Source organism: Mugil cephalus, chromosome 9, assembly GCF_022458985.1.
Source record: "Mugil cephalus isolate CIBA_MC_2020 chromosome 9, CIBA_Mcephalus_1.1, whole genome shotgun sequence".
In the NCBI taxonomy this organism is placed as follows: domain Eukaryota; kingdom Metazoa; phylum Chordata; class Actinopteri; order Mugiliformes; family Mugilidae; genus Mugil; species Mugil cephalus.
The window spans coordinates 12353248-12377284 of NC_061778.1; the positions used below are offsets into that span (position 1 = coordinate 12353248).

At 44.4% G+C, this 24037-nt stretch overlaps 1 protein-coding gene across 2 annotated transcripts in view; it reads left to right on the forward strand.

Annotated features, from left to right (window-relative positions):
- The first annotated feature begins 2558 nt into the window (after positions 1 to 2558).
- Positions 2559 to 24037, forward strand: part of npas1 (neuronal PAS domain protein 1) — a 35591-nt gene continuing 14112 nt past the window's right edge. For both annotated transcript variants that reach the window (XM_047595180.1, XM_047595181.1), the window contains exons 1-4: positions 2559 to 2714; positions 11264 to 11431; positions 12851 to 13089; positions 23129 to 23196. In XM_047595180.1, the coding sequence (XP_047451136.1) occupies positions 11337 to 11431; positions 12851 to 13089; positions 23129 to 23196 (402 nt within the window). In that variant the 5' untranslated portion in view covers positions 2559 to 2714; positions 11264 to 11336. The remainder of the gene's footprint in view (positions 2715 to 11263; positions 11432 to 12850; positions 13090 to 23128; positions 23197 to 24037) is intronic.

The following is a 24037-nucleotide window of genomic DNA, read 5'->3' on the forward strand; positions in this document are numbered from 1 at the left end:
CTCTAAACATTTCATCATGTCAATCAATTTTTTTTTCTTTTTAACCTTCAAAGTTTAAAAAAATGTTTAAACTTCCACTGTAACTGAGTTGAATGGAATTGTATTTATGAAGTAAATCATTTTTGTTCAACTACAGTTTTTTCATATACAGAATATTTCATCTTATAAATAGTGACTTGCACTGTAGCAAGCTGAGTTTGTGTGTCAGTGCGTGTGTAAAGTGAGTGTCTCTGTCTGTCAGGTGTTGAAAAGCCTTCAAGTTTGTTTCGACGAAATAACCCACATTATTGACCTTTTTGTAATTTATGTAGTTTTAATCTTAGAAGATGAGCCACAGCTCTAAATGTAGTGTCATGTGTTGTTATTGAGAGTGGATGGTTGGGTGAGTTCTGAAGGCTTGTGTCTCTGGCACAGGACACTTCTGTCCCTTTTTACCTTGACCTTGATCGTTCTTTGACCAGAACCAAGTAGGTGTTTTAACAACACTTGTGTCAGATCGACTGCAGCGTTGATTGATTGGGATTGGAGCGGTATAACTTCCATGATTTTATGGAGGGTTTAATTAAACCTTGAAGAGGTCAAAAAACAGCCATATCATTTTTTATTTTTTTATTTTATTTTTTATTACAGGTTTTGGAAAGCGCAGACGGACTATATTAGACGTCTGACTGGAGATTCAGATCAGAGGATGCAGTGGCAGCACCTGGGTTTTTCATTTGTTTTAGACAAAAACATGCTACCAACTCAGAGAAAGCTTTGCATTTGACAGTAAAACTTGTTTAGAAAAAGTAGGCATTTGTGGTTTCGTGCAAAAATTTACTATTTTCTCAACAACACATTAAAGCTTGTGTAAGTAAACGAATAGGAAATTGGTCACTGGATCCTCACTAGCACTGCTCTGCTAGCAGCAGCTGCATTTGTTGACTGGAGATTGATGGACACATGTTGGTGGTGTATAAAATGCGTGTTGCGCTATTACAGTCCCTCCTGGTGAAGTGAAGCCACCATTGCAGTCTCTCCGACATTGCGTCTTTTCTTGTCATCACGAGAGCGTCACATGATGTGAATGATGATGCTGAACGTAAATATTCTTCTTCTGTCGCTTTATGGGGGGTGGCAAACAACTTTTAGGTGCATTACCACCACCTTCTGGACTAGGACGTAATGATTCAGCACGCAAAGAATCGATAAGCCTGAAGGCTAATGATATCGATGAATTAAACCAGTTGGAACCGGTTCTCGACGCCCTAGGCATTATATAGCGAAACTTTTTTTTCCGATAGAGTATCTATTTTGAATGTCTTAATATCGATTGTAAAAGAAAAAGAAAAAGTCATGTTTTGTGAACGACTTTCAAACCTCCGACATCACTTTTTCTGCACAAGTGCAATTAATTGGAAATGAATCATTTGGATTAATGTTGCTTTTTGACTCAGTTCGTCCAACAAATTATTATTGCCAACTGATGTACATATATAACATGTATTTTAAGCTGCATTTAAAAATTCTCAATGAACTACAGAGACAATTGCAATATGTCATAATATTGCAATAATGTGTCGTGACCCGGGTATTGTGATATCGTGATATCGTATCGGGTCCCAAGTATCGTGGTATCATATTGTATCGGGAAGTCCTTGCCAATGCCCACCCCTAGTGTCCGAGGCAGCGTCCTCCCAAAGTGACAAAAACAACTGTGTGTGTGTGTTTGTACAGGACGGGAGTCACGGTTTACAACGCTTTTTGGATGTGATGGAATCTCCCACTTGTTTCAGTCGTCCCCTCTCCCTCTTTCTCCTCCGCTGTCTCTCGCTCTCCCTTTTACTGGGGATGCTAATCAGCATTTGAAAGGCAGCTTTGACAGTGAGAAAGAAAGTGGGGAGGGAGGGGGGGGGGGGGGTGTGTGAGGAGGTGGGGGGTGCACATGGAGGTGGGGGTAAACGAAAGCATGAGATACACAGCGAGCCAGGGAGAGACTGAGGCGAGGGGCTGTACAAGCACGCCTTTTATATTTACTAGTGACTGAGAGGGAGAGGGAGCAGCTGAAGGCAGAGACAACTGGTGTGCACGGCTTTCCCAAGAGGAAATGAAAAGAAAGAAGCTCAGCGAGGAGAGTGAATGAGTGAGCGGGAGAGAGGAAGGGAGGGTGGGAGGGAGCATGCCGGCTGGAGAAAGAGAGAGAGCGAGAAAGAGATTCTCACACTGGCTGCGTCCTAATCCGAGTCCATCTCCAAGAAGCAGCGGAGCAGAGTGTTAGTGAAGTGAGTCTGAGAGCCAAGGAGAGCTACATTAGCTAACTCACACACACACACAAACACACACACACACACTCCCTCTCTTTCTCGCTCTCCCCTCTTTTACAAACACACACACTCTTCCAACCGGAGTCCACTACGCGTCCGGCTGCGCAGCCACGGCTTTTGTGAAAGTGAGGGGACTGACGCTTCTCGCCCCCCTGTCCCAGCCCCCTTGGCTCACACACACAGTGTTTGTTTGCTGTGTTTAAGCTCGAGGTGCTGGTCGAGGTGGTGGAGGTGCAGTGGTGGTGGTGGTGGTGGTGGTGGGGGGGCACTGCCAGGGCAGAGCAGGGGCACCGAAGAGGAGGAGGAGGAGGAGGAGAGGAAGAAGGAGAAGAAGGAGAGGAGGAGGAAGACGAAAAGAGAGACAAAGTGGATGAGAGCAACAGCAGACTGAGTGCTGGAAATGCCCGTCAGGTGAGTGGATAATGGATCTAACAACTTACAGTCAACACACACATGCATGACCATACACTTTTTTTTTTCTTTTTTTTTTTTGCTCTATCGCTTCGTAGTCTCACACACAACGGGCACACACTCATAAAGTTGTCTCCCTTTCATGAGATTCCTGCTGTCAGGTGAAAATGATGAATTTTGATCTGCTGTTACGTCTTGGAAGAAAAAAAATCTGGATTAATCTTGTGAAAGTTTTGATGTATTTAGTTGTATTTACTCCTAAAGAACCATTTTCTTCAAGTAAAATTGTAAAACAGCTGATAACTTTTTTTTTTTGCTATTTTTCATTTAGAAGAGAGCAGAATTGTTGTATATCATTTCATTTATGCTACGATATTAGTGCATTATTAGTTAGATTATGATCTAAAATATATTTTTTTTCTATAAATTCCAAAGTGGTTTTGCTGCGGGACAACATGCATTTAATTAGAGAACAAATACAAATGTACACACGGTTTGCATGAAACTGTAGGTTTGTAATTTATTCTAAATGAATTTTGATGTAAATGATAAGATAAGACTGAGTGTTCGCTCTCGCTCGAAGGCACCGTTATTGGTTTTAAACAAAGTTCTTTGTGTATTCAATCAGTTTTCAAAGCAAATACTCCAACCTCCGCTGTCCAGATAAGCCAAATAATTATGTATGTTCATGTTCTGCGCCGTGCGCAACTCTTTCTGATAGATTTTGTGTCCACGCCTGTGTTTGTGTGCGTATGTGCTGTTTGAGATATGGAGGCAGCGAGTCAGCGGCTGCGTGCCCGTCTCCACCTGCAGAGGCAGAATTGGTCACAGTTTACTGGCTTGGTAACATTCGCTGCCTTCAGGGTGTTTGCAGCAGGTGGTCCAAATTGGCAGAATGACTGTGACAAACGAACAGTGTTCAGTGCTGCCGTAAAGTAAATAACAACATCAAACCATCACAGAATGATTTTGGATTTTCTTTTTTTTTTCTTTTCTTTTTTTCATAATGTTGCTGTTTTTGTTTTTTGGGGGGGTTTGTCACTTGAAGTAGAATCAGAATAGTGGATCAGGTTTTGCACAAAGGCAGTGATGTGTGTGTGTGTGTGTGTGGGTTGAACGTATGAAAGTGTATTTTGTACGTTTGCACATCTCCATCCAGCCCTATGTATACTTGTCTTTAGTGTGGCTTTTTTCTCACAGCGTCACTCAAAAAAATCTGTGGCGTGCGCTTGTCGTAAATTGTTTTTTTTTTTGTTTTGTACAACAGCATCTTTTGCACCTACACCCGCTGAGCCTGCAGCTGGTGCAGATAAATTCCAGCTAACTTCAGTCAGAGTCACCCTTTCAGGTGCCAAGCATAGAGAGTGGTTAGATGAGTTACGGTCCACGCTCGCATGTTAACCAAATAGTTTTTGAAGGCGTGTTGCTTGTCTTGTTTCCCCCTTTTTTTTTTTTTTTTTAAATTGACTGTAATGTGTGTTTCCACTTAACTGTCGTGCGGCGCTTCACTAAAGACTGGACGAGGACGCTGACGTGAAGTGGGGTCAGGCCGAGTCACTTGCGTGAGCGTGGCACGGTTTATGCCCCGGCCCTGTGAGTCACTGAGCCCCTCCATCCGCTTCCAGTCCTCGCATGTGCGGGAATTATTTGGTCGTGACCCATGTTTAGGCCTTTTTTATTAGACCCAGACGCTGCTTTTCGTTTTTGGCTTTTGGATTCAAGGAGCCTGCAGTGCATGCCAACAAGCAGATGTGTGACAGACCCTGACCGGAATTACACTGTGAAAGCGAAAACATTGGCAACAAAGAGCCCTGTTTGCAGACTAAATTGAAGCAGAGGGAAATGTGATTAAAGGTAGTTTGTGTTGTGGTTATGAAAGCGGGCGACTTTTTCAGTCACATATTTTCTGCCCATTAAATATCGGCGTTGCTTCTTTTTCTTTGCCACGTTTCCTATATTATTTTGATGTGAGTATATATTATTGATATCAGCGGCGCCGCAGCAAGTCGGTAATGTGCGAATTTATCTTCGATGGTAGACAGAGCCAGTCACCTTTTGTGACTCATTGACAAGTTCGCAGGTAGACAGACGCCTCACCTCTCCCTTCCCTTCCCTCCCCTTCCCCTCCGCTTTCTATTCCTCCCGATATTTTTGTCTCTCTCTGTTGCTCCCTTACACACACTGAGGTGGTCAGCGCGTGGCGTGTTGACAGACAGCCGCTCACACACTTCTTGCTCGCGTCGTGCGCCCGCGTGTGTGCGTGTGAGCACCGTTGACAGACAGTGTGTGGGTCTGTGACAGAGGGTGTCAGCGCGGTGTCAGGGAGATGTGTTTAGTGTCACACTCTGCTGACCTGATCTCCGGTCGGACTGTCCACTCCGGGCCCCGCTGTGGCTCCTTACATAACCCCCGCTGTCATTCACACACCAGCCTGAAGGGATCCACCAGCCTTTGCGCACACTCGCACAAACACACGCACACACACACACACACGCGCACACACACACACACACACACACACACATATAGACATCCATAATTGCGGTGACTTTTCCCTTTAAATCGAATATCGGATCAGGTGCTTTCTGCGAAGCTTAAATCACTTCCATTCACGCTTTCATGTCTTTTCTTGTTCTCCAGTTTACGCCGTGACAAAAAGTTTTAACAACATCTAGAAATATTCAAACAAACCACAAAACTCTGGCCGCTGCATGGAACCACAGCGCGAGGCCAGCGGGTATCCCGCTTTCCTCAAGTGTGCTGCAAAACACCTACACAGCTTAGAGTTTGACACCGCTCTGAACTCTGACATCTGCACCATGCTAATTGACATGTCTGTATTAGCATGTGGATTTTGCTAGTGTGCTTTCAAGTCTTGATTTTTTTTTTCTCTTTTTCTTTTTTTAGTGCACGCATTGGCGTGTGCGTTGACCCTGTGTGCTGTTCTTTGGCCTGTGGTTATTTGGAGGTCAGTGCTGATGTGGTCTCTGCCTCCGGGAGTGGATTTACCATCTTTAGCCGTATAGAGAGCTGCATCCACTCGGCTGTTTGCTCCGCAGCGAGGGGGAGAAGTTTGCTGTCTTCTTTCTACCTTTCGGTGTTTCGGCTCGTCTCCGGCTGTTACAAAATTTAGGAGCATTATCTGTTAATGTTATCGACATTCGCTTTACATGCGAGCGCATTTCTTTTGTGAAAATATTCAGAATCAGAAGTGTTTATTTTGGATTTTTCTCTAAATCCCATATTTGACCTTAAGGTGTTGCGATTGGATTTTTAACCCCAGAAGAGATGGATTTCTCTTTCATGAATAGATGGTTTGAGGATGGTTAACTTCATGACGGACGGAGCTTTTTGACCGAAATTATTCCTCTCATGAACTATTTAAGCTCTCCCTTTAGCTCTCCGCGTTGGAGTTGAAATCTTATCCTTATCATCCACAGACTGCTCTTACTAAAAGGGGAAACTCACCCTTCAATGACTTACAACTTCAATTACGACTTGTGAAGTCACATAAATACTATTTAAACCTACTTGCTTTGCTTCAGCACCAATAAATAACTCTTAATCTTTTAGAGTACGTTTTAGGGGACTTATGTCCGCATCCAGGTTGTTACACTTGTGGCGCTTTTTCGTTACTTCGACAACTGAGTGAGGAAAGTCATCCAGATTGTCTGAGAAAATCTTAAGAGAGTGGATCATTTTTCTTATAAATATACAGGATGGTGCGTGCCGATTGTTCCTGCTTCATATTTAATACAGTGCAGGTGCAGTGGAGCATTCCTTTTGTGTATGCTCGGGCCAAGGTAGATGGTAATTATGACAGGCGTGGATTGGATTCTGCGCGGCTCCGCGCCCGTGAGGAGTGGACATCAAAGCGCACTCACCAAAGCCCTCTGTAATAAAAGAGGAGGAGGAGAAAGATATTGATTACCAAGGGTGAACATTAGCAAATCTCTTTCTCTCTTCTTTTTTTTCATCTATGTCTTTATCCGTCCATCACTTCCCTCCCTCTCTCTTACTCACTGTCTGATTTGCCTCTCTACACCTCTACTTATGCTCTCTCCATCCCCCCACGTGCTCTCCATCCACCCCCCTCTCCATCTCTAATCATTTATTTATCGCTGATCTCTTTATTCTGTATTCTTTCGGTTTAGGGACGGTCCACGCTGCCGTGACTGCGCGGTGCTGTTACCATCATTCCTTTACACCCTTTCCCGAGCACCTCCTCTTCCTCCTCATCAACCGAGAGATACCTGGGGGCGGGCGGGGTCACACTGGTCCAATCTAACGCTGTATTGATTCCATTAGATAATTAATGACCCAGGCAAGGGCCAGGGAGGAGCAAAGAGGGGGTTAGTGGAGAAGGATAGGGGGGTGCGGATGATGGGAGAGGCAAAGTGGGTGGGAGAGGGCTGTGGTGGTGGTGGTGGTGGTGGTGGTGGTGGGGTGGGGGGGGGGGACGCCAAGGCCCTTGAGAGTTGGAGAGAACCTTGGGTTGGGAATGATCCGGAGTCGTCAAGGTCAAACCCAGCCGGAGCTCCGATACGGATGCAGAATGTCGAACGAGCTGGAATATGGAATGCCGAGCGAGAGGGGAGGGGGGAGAGATCTTCATGTCCAGCATCTGTCGATTGATCAGCGGCTGAAAAATTGTACATTAAAAAGTCTTTTGACTTCCAAATCCTGAGGTCCAACTCGGGCCGTAATGCATGATAAGTAGTTTTCAGCCCTCCAACCAGAATACCAAACTTCATCTCCCCGGACGCTCCAGACACTCATTTACAACTACTCAACAACATGAAAGGCAAGATAGAAAACTAGCTACATCAAATATTCTGTTCATGTTATTTCCAACCGTGTTTTCTACATCTTCCATGATATCGAACATTCTCTGTTTGATAAAATATTATTCGCAGGAACATCTTCCTTCGCCGTTTGTACGTGGACTACACTCTTACCTTTGGCTCCTGCTAATTAAAGAAGAGCAGTTGCTGTGGAAAAACAAGACGGCTGTTTAAAATGGTATTAGTTTTATAATATAAATAGAATGTTAAGACACCTTTATTCAGTAGTGGACAAAAAAAAAAAAAAAGTTGAGAGGTGATGATGGATTCACTTTACAGAGGTCACAAAGGTTTGCAAGCACTGATTTAAGGCAAATAAGATCAGCATCGTGTTTTATAAATGTTTGTAATTTGCAAATTGCCACACTTTTGCCACTCATTTGTGCAGATTTTTTGTTTTCATACTTGTCAAACATTGCAGGTTGTATGTCAAAAAAATTGTTTAAATACGCCCCAAAGACTTTATGATCATAGTGCATAGTGGGTGTCTCCAGCGTTTTTCAGACAGCGGACCCCCAAACTGATGGAGAGATTAAGTAGGGACCTCCTGCCTACTATATGTGTTCTTAATTAATTAAACTCGGCCTAGTGCTATTTATGAATACACATGATTATTATCATTTTGTAATCAATATTAAGCTATTCAAAAAGTGCACACATTCAAATATTCATTTTCTTATTTCAAACATGTGCAGCTGTCGCAAACCTGCATATGACATAAACATGCATACAGACATTTCACCTGGGGACAGAAGAGCTCTCTTTAAATTTGTGGGGGGAAAAAATAAAAATAAAAAAAAATATATATATATATCTACAAACACACATACGCACACACACATATATTTATACCCCCTGTTCTAAACAGATTGGAAAGAAAGAAAATGATTGGTTCAGTTAAACGAACCACACAATCAGGCTTTTCACCTGTTTTTGCATCCTAATGAAAATACACACAACTACAACTGCTCCTGTTTTTTGTTTTAAACTGTACATCGCATAGGCTCTGGTCCTTCTCCTCACCTTTGCATGATTGCCGTGTGCATGTTGTCTCTAGTGGGCTATGAGAGCGCCTCTGACTCCACATTCACAGTCTTGGCCATGCTCTGTATTGGGCCCCAGGGGTTGGGGAGATGAGGCATAAAACAACCATGTCTCTACCTAGGGGAGCTGGTGGCATGGCAGTGAAGCTATTGTCTGCCGGCGTGCTGTTTGACTTAAATGTGTTCATTTGCCTGATGCCCCTGACTCCCAGTGGGGCGGGGCGGCTCCGAGAGAGGAGGGGCACGCTAACGAACCTCTGACAGCTGGAGGCCCTAATTAAACGTCCCTACTGAAAATAAACAGAGCAGGAGCCAAGCGAGCAGCCAGAGAGCAGCACGAGGCAAACAGCGGCTGTGAGCGCTCGCCGCCGTGCCCTCCTCTCTGTTGCTGTTGAGACCGTGCCAAGAGAGCAGGGCTCTATAGGGTAGAGGTCTCGAACGTTCGCATATAACACACACACGCGCGCCACATTTCTGAATATGTAGCACTGCAGCAACACATTGTGAGCACCTGCGGTCACACCTGATTCGAATTGATCTCCTCGTTCTCAGACGCCGCGCGTTCCTTCACCGTGTGTTTCTCAGTCCTAATCGAGCGGGGTTGTCTCACTCTCCGTCTCGATGACACCTCTGACATTCAGGCTATTGTGCAGCTAGCTAGCCGGAGCATTAGCAGTCAAAGTGGCGGGGTCCATTTGGGTGAGTGCATTAATGGGCCGCCCAACCTGCGACAAGGTTATGAGGCTGATTGAATAATTACTGTGGAGGCCCCTGTCCATTACGCCCCTGTGTCTGCCCAGATAGAGGCAGACGAAGGGAGAGATGGAGCGATAGTTTGAGACAGAAAGATGGAAGGAGAGATTAGATAAGCACAGATAGGGTCAATTAAGAGATAAACATACAGGTATGGAGGTGGGAGACGGGGCCGGCCATGTGTGTGTGCGTGAGGCGGTGAAAATTTGACAGTAAATAGTTTCCTATCTGTGTCTCCTTTTGCTCCCTGTGTCCTACTGTGCGCAGCCTAATTTGGCATGTAGCGCATTTATCCAGGTGAGGTGGAGAAGGTGACAAGGGTGAAGTTGTTAGACAGAGGTGCACTGCCCTCTGCTTGACCCTGTCTTCTCTGCAGCCGACTCTATGAAAAGAGGACTGTCAATGCCGCACGCTGCTAGCTGCAGGGTGGAATATATAGGTTTCCTATGGCTGAATAAAGCCTTGGCTTTAAACCCTAAGCCCAGGACAAAATATTCTGTCAATTTAAATGACTTGGGAAGGGGTTAAGTCTGAAGGTGGAAAATTGACCCTATTGATCAAATTTGCACCTTTATCGTTATCAGGTAAATTTCTTTCAATCCCATACAATATACAGCAACTTTGAAGGGCTACTGCAGACACTTATATCTCGACAATACAAATAAAAAATTCCGAAATGCTGCTGTAATGAGGCGAATAGGGTGAATATGGCTCTAGATGTGGCCCAGCTGTGCGTAGCGTCTTTGTCTGCACTGATGAAATGAAAGTGTACAAGTTTATGTGGCTACTTCTTTGGCCGTGCTAGCAGCTTGTCAGAGAGCCAGTATCAGTCCACCACTCTGATCCAGATTGATACATCAGCAACAGGTAAAAAGAGGCCCGTCTTTCTATCACTAACCATGTTAGAAACGGCAACTACAAATTTTTGCTTCACCGTTTCTGTCTAAATACAGAATTTAAAAAAATATATATTCAAGGTAAACTGATGACATGATTCCCCCCGTCCACAACTAGTGTTTGAAACCTTTGAAACCAGTCCAAGACGTTTTCTTGGATGCATTCGTTGTTGACTGTTTTAGCTCCGATTTCTGAAATGATATCTGCCAAACCTGCGTAGCTTCTGCTGACCCCTCTTAGCCAAGGTCAGCATAGCTATGCTCAAACCGGAGACATAATCCATTTCCTCTTGCCCTGGCAAAGCTGTACTGACACAATTGTGCTGACCCAGCCGGGCCAACAGAAGAGAGAGTTAGAGAGTGTGAGGGCTAACAGAGAGAGAGAGAGAGAGAGAGAGGGCATCTCAGGCCCAAGGGCATGACACTGAGGTGCTCGGGGCCACACCAGCCCTTTAAATGTCAACACAGCATAGAGGGGAGGGAATCTGGTGAGGAGCTGGTCTCTGTTTGAAGACGAGGAAGAATATTATTGGCAACTTCCGCCGCAGTAGGCTGCTGCTAGCTGGAGACTGACTGGCAGAAGGCGGCAAAAAGATGCGCGGCAATAGATGGTGGGCAGAGCGTTTAGTCTTCAGAGACGAGTTTGAATATTCTCTGAGGGACGAGTGGAGACATTTAGAGATCTGTGATTTTCAGTGTGGTTTTGACTTCAAAGGAGAGTTAATGTTTTGTCTTATGTCTATTACCTTGGGAACAGCCCCCGACCTTTAAGTGGGGAAGTACATACAGCATCTAATTGCTCTCTTTCAACTTCAGTACTTTGTTTCTTTCTTGAATTTTGCAATAGTTTGTGATAGAGACGTGTTTTTTTTTTTTCTCTCATTTTAAAGTTACAGGGCGCCCAAAATGTGTCAAATTGTACCTGCCATGACCGTCTTGTGGCTTCATTACTGTTGAAAGACTCACTCGATTCACATGTTCTTTGTCCTCTGGTGTCTCTCATGGATCCCCAGGTCTGAGTCCGTCACGTCCTCAGCCAATCAAAGCCTTCGTTAGCAGCAGCGTCGGCACGCCATCGGGAGAAGAATGGCAACTATGCCGTTTGTCAGCGAGGGGAAATGCGTGAGTGTGGAGTGGGATTTCCTACAAGGACTACTGGCCAAGCCTCCCACTCTGCCCTGGTGAGACACACACACACACACACGCACACACACACACAGGCACGCACAGGCTGATACTGTATAAGCCCGTGTGCATGCCCATGAATTAATCTCTGCAAGGATGAAATCCATACATTAACACCCTCGCACACACTGACAGCCCAAAGAAGCATTTCCTGTCAATGAGACAATCCAGAAGACGTACGTCCGCTCTCCCCGGCCCTACGCAGAAACCCGCGTTGTTGCTCACCTGCCACTCCTGTCAGCTGTGAATCCCCCTCCCCTTAGTGGGAGATTGAGTAAATTTGGCTGGAATTATTAATGGGCAGTCATTTACAGGCGGATATAAAAACTAAGCAGAATCAATGTGCGCGTATTGATTGTTCTCGGTGGCTGGGGTCGAGACAGTATAATAATGAGATGTTACAGAGGCTGGCAGCATGAGTTCACACATACTCACAGAAAGACACACTGATTTCACTTATTAGAGGCTAACAGGGAGAAATACAACAGCTGTGTCGGCTGATTAAGATATAAACATATGTACACACGCGATGCACGGCTCCTTTCTTTGTTCTTTTCTTCTATCGCACATGTATGCACACACACACGCACACATGCACACACAACTGGTGGTCTTTCTTGGGATGAAAATCAACAACACAGACACGAGGGAGACGCACACATGCACACACTTTATTCCAGCGCAGCACCGACACAAATTGTGAAGTGGCTGTGACAACATAATTCCACCACTCAGGCCCCATTGAGGAGAGTCAATACCCAATCACAGAGACAGGCTACCTGAGCCCCGGCCCCCCTCTGTCACTCTGCCCCTCCCTCGCCTATTGATCCCTCAATCACGGCTTCAGCTCACTAGCCCGGGACCAGATGAGAGAGAAAGAGAGAGAGAGAGAGGGAGAAAAGGAAAGGGAGAGAGTGGGTGAGAGGGTTGGAGGAGAGGGAGGGACGCTGAGAGATAGGCAGCGAGAGATTGTGTCTATGTGTTCACATATGGATTTTGGAGCAAATGGCATTATTAGGACTCTGCTCTGCCCGATAAAAGAAGAGAGTTTGTCTGTAATTACCAAGCCAATCTACAAGAGATGGGTCAGAATGGGAGATTGTTTCACTAGAACTGCGGGAGCTATTACGATTATATATATTTATGAAATGACTTTTCTGGATTGATGTTGAGGTCATTTATACAGAGCACGAATCAATCAACAGGTGGTTAGTAAATGGCCATTAAGTGATATGCCCCTTATCAGTTTCACCCATCTGACACAGTGCTGATTCAGGCTATATTCTCTGCCCTTCTGATCTTTCCTCTCCCTCCTGCTTTCATCTGGTCCTTCATTTTGCTTCTTCTTCTGTTCCCCTCTTTACCTCCTTACATCTTCCTCTTTAAATACACCCCTTGCCTTTGTCGCCTCTCAGTCTCCAGAACCTGCGTAAAGAGAAATCTCGCAATGCGGCCCGTTCACGGCGGGGCAAGGAGAATTTTGAGTTCTTCGAGCTGGCCAAGATGCTGCCGCTGCCCGGGGCCATCACCAGCCAGCTGGACAAGGCTTCGGTCATCCGGCTCACCATCAGCTACCTGCACATGCGCACCTTTGCCAGCCAGGGGGACCCGCCCTGGAGCCCTCTGCTGGAAGGAGACAGCAACTGCAGCAAAGGTGAGTGAAATGAAAATACATTTAGGCAGGTGTCTTCAATGTCATTCAAGCCAAGGACCCCCAAACTAATGGAGAGATCATGTAGGGACCCCCTACCTTCTATACGTGTTCTACACTAAACTCGGCCTAGTGCTATTTATAAATATACATCAGTATTATCATTTTGCATTCACTATTAAGCTATTCAAATAATACACAGTTTCAAATATTTTTTTATTTTAATTTCATAAACACCCCTATATAAATTGTTTGTTTGTATAATATGCAACCTCGTGATTGGCTCAGCAGCGATAGCTTACTGTGTACTGGAGGCTTAGATTGACAAGTCTCGGCTTATTTGGTGCTTGAGGCAGCTCCTATATCGTGTGAAATCCTTACTCAAGTATAAAGTCTTCTGCCTTCATTTATCCCTTTACTAAAATATGTTGGATTCATTTTAATGTGTATTTAAAGAAATTGAAATTTCTGGGGGAAAATCTGGAAAATATATATAAAAGAAAAGTCTAATCAACCAAAGATTTTGGTTGCAGTACCTCCACTGACCCCCTAGGGATTGCGGACCTTCTGTTGAAGACCTGTGCCTATAAATTAAATGCTGCTAGGAAATCAACAATGGTTCCCTTGAGGTCAGTGATGGCATCTGTAAAATTGCAATCTTACAACCAAAGTGTTTATGTTCCATAACAGTAGGTAGCAGTAGGTAATGCATCTGTTTCAGAACACACTGAAAGCTCTGGCTCAAACACTTGCTCAGTGAAAGGATTCATGCTGCAGTGTAATAGATTTTCAGCTGTGAGGGGTATGCAAACTTTGTAAGACTTCAAGTTAAATCACAGTAGTTACATAAAAAACAGTCATGTTTTTTACTCCAAGTGGAGCCTGGTCAGAAAAAAAGTCTTCAACTTTTGACCTCATATTTTTAAATAAATCCTGGCTGACAAAAAAAAATTAAAAAAAGGACATTTTAACATTTTTTCACTTAAAAAAAAATCTGTATTTAAAAAGTTCAAGGTCGAATGTGCAGAATTAAATGGTTGTGATGAATCATTTTCTGCATTTCAGTTTATAAGACAGCTATATTGCAGAGATAACCATCCTCATGTGTTGCCAAATGACACAAACCGCTAAAATCTCAGTTTCATCTCTCATATTTTTTTCAATCAAAAGCGATCCTCAGTCAAGCAAGCCGATCCGCCCACCTAGTCCTGCCCACAGAGACACCCCATACCGCAAAAAATTCTGTTTGGACCCGGACATTTATCCTGTCTCCGATTAGCGATCGTAATTGCTGCCGCGTACGCGAGCATTCAGACTCCTGTAAACAGGCCTGTAAACATACATGTGCATATAATCAGACCAAAGCTTTCCATAGGCTGGTGTGACTGTGTATGTAATGAATGTGTTGTGTGTGCATGTGAGAGAGAGAAAGGGGGAAGTAGATGATACACAAAGAGGGAGGAAACTATTGGTGCAATTTGTAATTACAGAAATTAACTATATAACGAGGACAGTGTAATTATACAGCCTGTCTAATTGCTACTATTACTGAGGGGAAACGATGCAGCTACAGTACAATTAGAAGTGTGTGACTGTGTGTGCGTTCGTGCCTATTCTTGACTAATTTGAGGAAATGTGAGCAGAAAACATTCATGCTAATAGCATGTTTCTGTGTGGTGCATTTTACCACAGCGCATACCGCGCATTCTCGATAATATATGGTGCTTTTAAGAGCATGAGTAGTAATCAGTGCTGGTGACAAAACAATACTTTTTCCCAGAATCCTAAAGGGACGTTTCGCTAATTTTTCACATAAAGGTCAGTTTAGTTGTCATGTGGCGAACCGCTCACCCTGAGAAAACGGTCGTATAACATCTACTGTTGGGTTTGGAGATGACAAATTTACTATGGGATAGCCCGAAGACATGGCATTTACTAGACAGGGATCCTCAAACGAAACGATGTATTACTGGAAATCTAGGGTCCAGTGTTCAGTGTTGGTTAGAGCTCGGATCCTGCTGGGGACTCAACATTAGTCGACCTTTTCATTTAAACATGTGCCACGAATGTGATCCTTGGCTTAAACTTAGCAATTGTAAGCTTTAATTACTAATACTTAGAGGGTTTTCTTGTAAATTTTCACTTACGCTCAGTTTGTTTTAACCAAAAATATGAACCGGTAAACTCATGGTCAACCGACTAAAAAGAGGTTTTGACGGATTCTTTGTGCTTTTATACTTTTGCGAATTATTGCTGTAATATACAGTTATTTCTATTAGTTATCATTCCCTGCAAACCAAAAGTATTCTCCTTAGAGAACCTAAACTGCATAATACATACACATTGAGCCCAAATCCAAAGCATAGCGTCTATGTATTGTTATGGTTGAATCTATTGGGCTCCATCAATATGTAATCACCAATGCCTTGCAGCACAATCTGAATGTCTGAGTGCCTTACACACGACCATAGCCTTGACTGAACTCTCCACGTAGTGAATTGTTTTGCCTCAGCGTTCCTGGCTTCTCTTGGCCTTGATAGAAAATACGTCTGTTTAGAATAGTAGCCGCGTATAGTGCTGTCCTCTGTGTGAACTGAAAGTGTGGTAGAAAGATGAGAAGTGTGCTGTTTACACCGTAATGAGAAACACTTCCACAAACGTGGACAATAACTGTAAATATATATAACCCCGCAGCAGCTATGTGAAGGTCGAGGAGAAGTGAGGCACTTGACAAACGCTCCGAACTGCAGCGCGCGTCAGCTTCGGACAATATCACAGCCTGAATTATCTTTAACGTTTTGTCCGGCAGGTCAGGAATTGATATCTTAAATATTTTATTGAGCGTTTGGAGATTTTTTTTTTCTTTTTTTTTTTTTACAAACGAGTCGTACAGTCTCCACGGGGCCAACGCTGAAAATGCAATGCTAATTTGGACATCAGTTTGAACAAGTCTACCCACAATGCATTGGCAGGGTTTTAAGTGTGATGCATGACTTTAATTCCGTTAGTGGAATGTGGTCAGAGATCCGGCTGAAAGGGAAGGGAGAGGAGGCCGGAGAGGAGGGGAAGGGACAAATGTGGAAGGAATAAAGACAGAAACAGGGGAGGAAATAGAGGAGTGTGTGCGTGGGTGAGGGGGTCGGGTGAGGGGGGGGGTGCATTCCTCTACATTCCCTCTTGTCCGAGGGTTTTTTTTTTTTTTTTTTTTTTTGGATGGGCGAGGGCCAGCGGAGAGGGGAAGGAAGGGAAGGTGGAGGGCGGAGGAGAGAGGAGAGATGGAGCGAAAGGGGAGGGGCCGGAGTGGCTTTTGTCTGCTTCCCACGTTTCAAAGCCAGTCTTGAAAAATGAATAGACAGAGGAAAATCAATTGCATGACCTTCACAGAGAGAAAGAGAGCAGGAGAGAGAGATTGAGAGAGCAGGAGAGGAGGAGGAGGGGGGGCGAGAAGAAGAAGAAGGAGGAGGAGGAGAGAGACAGATTATGGAAGGAAGGAGCAAACGAAAAGGGAAGGCTGAAGGCAGGAAAGTAAAATGACCCATGATGTACATTCCCGTTTGGGTTGTGTGTGTGTACCTATTTGCACAGCACATTCAAGGACTATTTGAAATCATTTATGTTTCAAAACCTCGGAGTAAATTTTGCTTTGGGGGACTTTTTTTTCCCCTCCCCTGCCATCTTAAATGTCCCATTAAAAGATAAGTCACATTTATTTTAACAAGAGCTATTCCTTAGCTTTATTTTGCTCTTGATATAATTATATACACTCCACTAATTGCTGGGATCTAGGAACTGCAGCAGCACCACTCCAGAAGCCGAAACACAATCAATCAGACAAGATAACAGTTAAGCCAAAAGAAATCCCACATAGTGTCCTCACTGAACAGAAAAACTGTGTGCACATAGCTGCTACCCAGGAGGTTAAGCATGAATCATTAACTCGGCCAGTAACTGTAGGTTCGGGTATTGTGTTCGCTGTCTTCTCTTTTCATATATTTCCAAATAAAAAAAGGGGGGTTTAAATAGAATTTAAACAGTTTTAAAGCTAATTGCTGTGCCCACCCAACTCGCAGCCAATTAAAAATGGGCAAAGAAATATAGCTTGGGTGGAGCTTAGGCAGATGACAACAAACAGACAAGCTTTGATGGCACCCTTAATTATGCATTGTTTGAAACGGAGGGAGTGGCAGGTGAGTTATAGACGTGTGCATTTCTGCTGGAAAGGTGGATATATTCTCATGGAGGTCTAGGTGAAATTAGACTCTGTTCAGATCTTGCATTAAGATCTGACCTGGGCTATCTGATTGCAAGTGGCCAGCATACAAGACCCCCAGGACACACTGAGATCTGAATCGAGAGATCTGGTCTCCACATGTGGTGGTCTGGGTCGCATGTGTCCACACCTGTTCCTTAGGTAGTGTGTCCTGAGTCGCATTTAATTTAAGACCGTCTGTACTCAACAGATGAGCAGAGTTTTGTCACAGAACATAGAACCGCTATTATAAATGATAACATGCAAAGGAAAAAGCATGGTAAGTGATTTCTGTTTATTAGTGATAATTAAAACATTTGTCCTTGTAGCTGTTAACTTGCTAAATAATAAATAAACCTAAGTAAGAATTTACAATTGAAAGTATTTAATAGGAGTACATGAGAGTGATCCTGTGTGACTTACTGATACAAGGTATTACAAGTTACTATTTCCTCCACCGCCGCTCTCTTTATTTACCTTTGTTACCAGAGATCACAGTACGTATGGAGACTTCCAGGGTTGGAGTTATATTATAAGTTTCGTGCAGGTCTAACTAACGTCAGGGTGGAGATCAATGAATATTAACTTAACACGTGTGCCCAAGTCATGACACACACACACACACACACATAAAACAGAGCTGGTCGTGTTTCACATTTCTATTCTACTGAGGCCTAGATGATGTCCGGGTTTATTTGCATACAAAGCGCGAAACTGAGATCAGATCTGGAGACGCATTCGAAGACGTATGTTAATGCCAGGTCTGAGCAAATGTACCTAAAGCTGGCACTTCAGCACTGACGCTTCATTTTTCACTCCCAGACGTTGGTGCTTGCCGATCGGGTGTTTTTAGGCAACTACCAATATTGAATTAATTGAATTAATTTACTTGTTTGTAAACATACATATCTGTTTAGTTTTCAAGCAATTTCATTTTACTCATTCACCTGTATATCAGAGATCAAGATATGTTTGTTACAAAAGTCTTTTAGGTTTCCACATTTTAAATGAAGCATGAAAGAGAAAGCATATTTAGATCATCTCAACCTTTACCAGGTTTAATATAGCAGCTGGAGTTTCCCTCAGTCTTTTACAAGGTACAGTACAATGACAACTCAGTGCCAGCAACAGGGCCAGCTGAAGTGTTTTACTGTCTCGGCTAGTGAGGTCAAACACACCTCTTACCTCCCCAGCGCTGGAGACATTGACTTTCATTCTGCCTCCACTCACTCCCTCTCCCTCTCCCTCTCCCTCTCTCTCTGTCTCTCCCACTTCTCCTTTCTTTCATTGCTTTCGTCTCCCTCACCTCCATCTACTGTCTCCCCCACCTCTTCACGATCTCCTTGCGTCTGCCTCCCCTCTAATTCACAGCGTTTAAAGCAGCCGGGGCTTTTAAGGGAAGTTAATTGCACTCAAATTATGTTCGACCGCAAAAGGAGCGAGGGAGCGACGGGGAAGAGACAGAGAGATAGAGGAGAGATAGAGGGAAAGAGGGAGGGATGGATGTCGGAGTGAGAAGATAATTGTGCCGGAGAAGGACGCTGCGATTAGGGTCACTCTTTCTCTCGGTGTCTGTCGAACAGACGAAACGTCACATTTGGATGGTAGTAAACAACTTGGCATACGATCGGGCTCTTGTTTTGAAAGGGTGAAACTATGGCGGCCGAGCCAAACTTGAGAGACAAAGACAAATACGAAGACAGAGAGACGAGGTCTGGGGAGAGAATGAAACACTCTGTGTTATCTGTTTGGTTCCCATGGTAACACCCTAACCTGGTTAAAAAGGTTGACGCTGTGGGGGAGGAGAGGGACGCGGTGTGTACGTATGTGCATGTATGTAGGGGTGGGGTGGGGTGGGGTGGGGGCACGTCTGGGTGTGCTGCCATCACCCGTGGTCTTAACTGGGACTAAATTATGTATTAGACAGAGGCATAATGAAAATCATTCAAATTTTTCATTCAATCATTCAAATCTTTTCTTCTAGTGGAGCGCTGGGGAGACCTGGAGAATTGACCTGCGAGTCAGACTATAATTAACGTGTCCGATTGCACCCTGTCCCATTCTGTCTCTTATTCCCACAATGAAATTAAACCTCGCGCAGCAGAGCCCTGGGAAGCTAATGAAATGGGAGTGTGACCAAACGGAGCGATCAAAGATCTCCGGTCCACTCCGATATGTTCGCTTTCCGTACACACACACGTGCGCAGAAGCAAAATTAAAAAAAAAAAAAAAACAGCATAAGTCTTTATTTATTTAGTTTTATCCAACATTTCTGTGGTAACAGTGTATTTACCAAAGTAATGGCTCTGTGAGTCAGACAGACCAAGGAATGAGTCATCTGGTTTTAAAGAAGACAGCAGTTTATCAAATCTATCTAGACCTCTTCATTTGAGCTGAAAGTTGATAATGAAGTCCTTCACTGGTCTAAATTTTGCTTAGACCTCATTCATTATTTCTCAGTGCTGTTACTTTTCAGTCAGGTGGATCAAGGTTTCTGTTTAAACATGCCACAAGACGAGGAAATGTAGAAATAAAATGGGTGTCACATGTGCCGCGCTATTTGCAGGAGTGACTTTTGATTTACGCCAACTCCTTCTAAATCCACAACAACACAACAATAAAGTTTGTCAGATGACTAAAGTTCAACATCTTGGGCGCAGATTTCAGTTTTAACTCCAAACGATTCAAATCAATTCACTCTAAAAAGCTTTCGTCCCTTGATGGACAATTTGTCGGCAGCTTGATGCAAACAACCACACGCATCTCATTCACTCTCACATTAAAGAAGAAATGTGACGGTGTTGTTTAACTATACGAGACGAGGTGTTGAAAGTGCAAGTTCAAGAATTTACGAGTCAATCGGTCGCATATAAACTAACTGTTTCTTCCGCCATCGTTGTTCACTCACACGTCTAATGGCTGAAGATTTAGTTTGGATTACCTGGCTTCACTGACGGCTTGTGTTTCTTATCCTTTCTGATCCGGTATTTTTGCACTGATGTTGTTGCATTCCCACGTCTCTGCAGGACAGTGTTATTATTCCTGATAGCTCGAATCAATGGTTTAATTAATTTTGCACGATGTTAATAAGTTTATAATTAGACGCGATATTATAGATGTGATAATATTTAAGGATACATAAAGAATAATGCAGCGCCTCACACACACACACACACACACTTATAGAAGTAGGGGTTCACACCAGCACTACAGAAGGATCTTTGTTCTCGGGGTGAGATACCAACACCGCTGTGAGACTCTCTTGGTCTTGGCGTGCACACACACACATGCACACGCACACACCAGGTCCAGTGTTTTGGTTTCCTGGCCGCCCTATTGTACCATGGCAGTCTTTAATAAATGGTCCTCTGTGTATTTGTGTCTGCGGATGTGTGTGTGTGTGTGTGTGTGCGTGCAGGGGTGTGACTCATCTGTCAGCCCTGCTGGCCTCATGTCACATCCAGCGTTTCCTTCGCCCCGCTGACACTACTCAGCACAACTGATCACCCACCATCACCTTCCCTCCTCCAGGGATCTGTGGCACGGAAGTTAGGACAAACGCACACACACGCACACAGGCAGACACGCACGCACACTCGTGTTCTCGTTCTTTCTTGTGCAAACTGACATAAAAAGGTGCGCGTCCTTTTTGATTCATTCTCGTGTGGTCGTGATGGGGGTTGCTTCTTCCAGACTCCCAGGACCGCAGCTCTAACGCTGCCCCACAAGGGAGCCTGACAGGCAGGCAGAGAGCGAGATGGGCGCTCCCCCATCCCCCTCCAGGCAGTGGCTGACTAGGCTGAAGGGTCCCAGGCCCAGACCCCCTTTCATAGCCCTGAATGGACTTGCCTTATTTATATTCACACTCTGTCACACAGGGGGACCCCAATCTCTCAATGCCACTGTGGCTTTGTCCGGCAACTCTGTATTTATGTGTGTGTGTGTGTGTGTGTGAGAGAGAGAGTTTGTGTGTGCACGCGGGTATTTGTGTAGTTTAATCGGAGGGCATGTTGCTGCTGTGTAGTCTGTGCATGAGAATTCACCACTGTGTGTATTCCTGAAGTGTGTGTGTGTCTATAGCTCTAATGGAACGCCTCCCTCTCCAATTCACCAAACCCACATCACAAGCAGGCAGCTGGGCAGTATATATATATGTGTGTGTGTGTGTTTGTGTTTGTATGTATGTATGTATGTGCGTCCGTCCGTGTGTGTGTTCCGACCCTCCCTCTGTGTTCAGTTGTAACCCAGAGCAGCGCTTTCATTTTCCTGTCATAACGTGTATTGATTTCCCTCAGCCTTGCAGCAACGCACACACACACAGATATCCGATGATCCTTAAAGTCACGCACGCGGGCTCGCACACATGTACACATATTGCGTACGCACACGTACACACGGAGTTTGTCTCTGCTGGATAGGGAACATTGTGTTCAAAAGCAGCCCTGTTGGAGTGAGATTAGTTCTCACACATGGTCCCCCACTTTTGCAATCACACACTCGCAGGTGCACACGCACGCACACACACACACACACACACACACACACACACACCGTCACATTCTCCCTCTGACATAAAACAGTAAATACGCCTGATTGCTAAATTAATCTTCCACGTCACTGCAGCCCCCCATGCCCGCGTTTGCTTTGGAGAAAGTGATCACTCTCGCCTTCCTTAGTGTTTTCTCATTTTCCCTACCCTCTCTGCTCCTCTCATACCTATCCTCACCCCCTTCCCTCCTCCCTCCCCCCCTCTCCACCTAACCACCTCCAACTCTATTTGTATTGTAATTGCCTTGGTAAACAGCACCACTTTGGCACTGAAGCAGCTCTGATAGCTTGTGTTTGGGATGCATTAAGAGTGGTGATGCAGACACTAAATGTGTGTGTGTGTGTTTGTTTGTTTGTTTGCGTGTCTGGCGGAGATTGAGTGGTGTGCGTCACACAGCGCCACTCCTTATGTGCTTTTTTTTTTAAGGGGGGGAAAAAAAACAAAAACCAACACGGTCGATTCTTCTCTTATCAGACATAATTGGTTCAAGTCTCACTCTTCATTTCAGGTGAGATTTAAAGACAGCACAGAGATGCTGCATCAGAACACCCCATAGAACCCCACTGTTACATATGAATCATTTTATAACTCTAACCTAATATTAAAATACCGCGTTAATGTCTCCTCTGTGATGAGCTTCTCCCTATATTAATTCAAGTCTGGTTCATGCCTTCTCGAATTTTCTGAGATTGTTAATGCAAGCTTTACATTTCCAAGTATGGAGTATTTTATTAGTGAGAAGACCGTAGAGGAATAACAGACAGTTGGAAGAAAGACAGATGGAGAACGTCATGGAGCGAGGGTCCACAGTGGGACTCAAACCGGGCTGCGCACTCAACCCCCTCCCCCAGGCAAAATTGTTTCTCAGATTTTGAGGAACCTTAGGAAAAGCAAAGGTGTCGTAGCTTCTACAGTACGTGCTGCTCATCTAAAATCTGAACGTACGGTAGTGGGATTAGCTGTTTCCCTCCTGAAAAGCAGCGTCTGATCAAACTCTAAACGCAGAAGTTTGTCTGCGTCATTGACCTTCCTCATAGAATACATTTTGTCATGAAAAACACGCAAATGTATTGTAGAATAATTACAGACAGGTTCCAGGTGGTGCTCATGCTTTGTTGGTTCAATGATATCAGTGAGACCTGTTAACATGTCTACAGTCAAGAAAAAAAAAAGGCCCTCTAATATTGGAAGAAAATAGTCTCTAATGCATGTTTGTGTCTTTTTCTCTCTCTTTCTTTCTGCAGTTAGACGATCAACTCATTCACTGGCCACGGACATGTTTGAGCAGCACCTCGGGGCACACCTCTTACAGGTAACCACCACGGCGTCCGCGTCTTCTTCCTGCATCTTAACGGCTTAGATGATCCATCAGCTTTCTGGCTGTGTTTTTAGAAGGTTTGTAGCTGTAGTGGTGGCAGAGCTCCCCCCTCAAACAAAACAAAACAAAAAGGAACAACGAATGCTTCCCTTTGCCTGTAAAAAGTCAAAAATCTATATGTACATTACAGTTTTCTTTATATATTTGTATATATATTTTTTTTTAATTCACGTAGAGAAGCTTTTTTTTTCAGACGGACCACAGGGTCAGATTTAATAAGTGCTTTTTGTCCCATGACTGAGCTGTGGTGTGTCGCCGCCATGTGCAGTCAACGCCGGCTCAAGACTCCCTCCTTCAAACTCAAAAGATTTATATTTCCAGGCAAACTCCTTAGCAAATCCACACACATACACACACGCACACACATCTCATAAAGCTCAGATGCTCAGACAATGTTGTTGGCTGCCAAAGAATGCCTCCCTTTTGCACTGACAGATGAATGCAGCCTGAGGGGTATTCTTGGGCAGGAGGGCTGCAGGGGTGACGAAATGCAGAATGTAGAGACTAGGAGGAAGTGAATAAAGGGTACTTTGGACGAGGAGGTGTGTGTGTGGGGGGAGGGGGGGGGGTCACTGAGGGAGTTGGAAATGGTTGGTAGGAGTGGGAACAGGTAGAGGGGGGAAAAAAGGGATGGAGGTGGAGAGTTTAGACGTGGGGAGGTTGTTGTAAAACAAAGAAACGTTACATATGTCTGCTCTCCTCTGGCATTTTAAAGAGGAAGGAAGGCTTAGGGAGCGGGGCTGATAGAAATCAAATTAACGCTCCAGAAAAACTG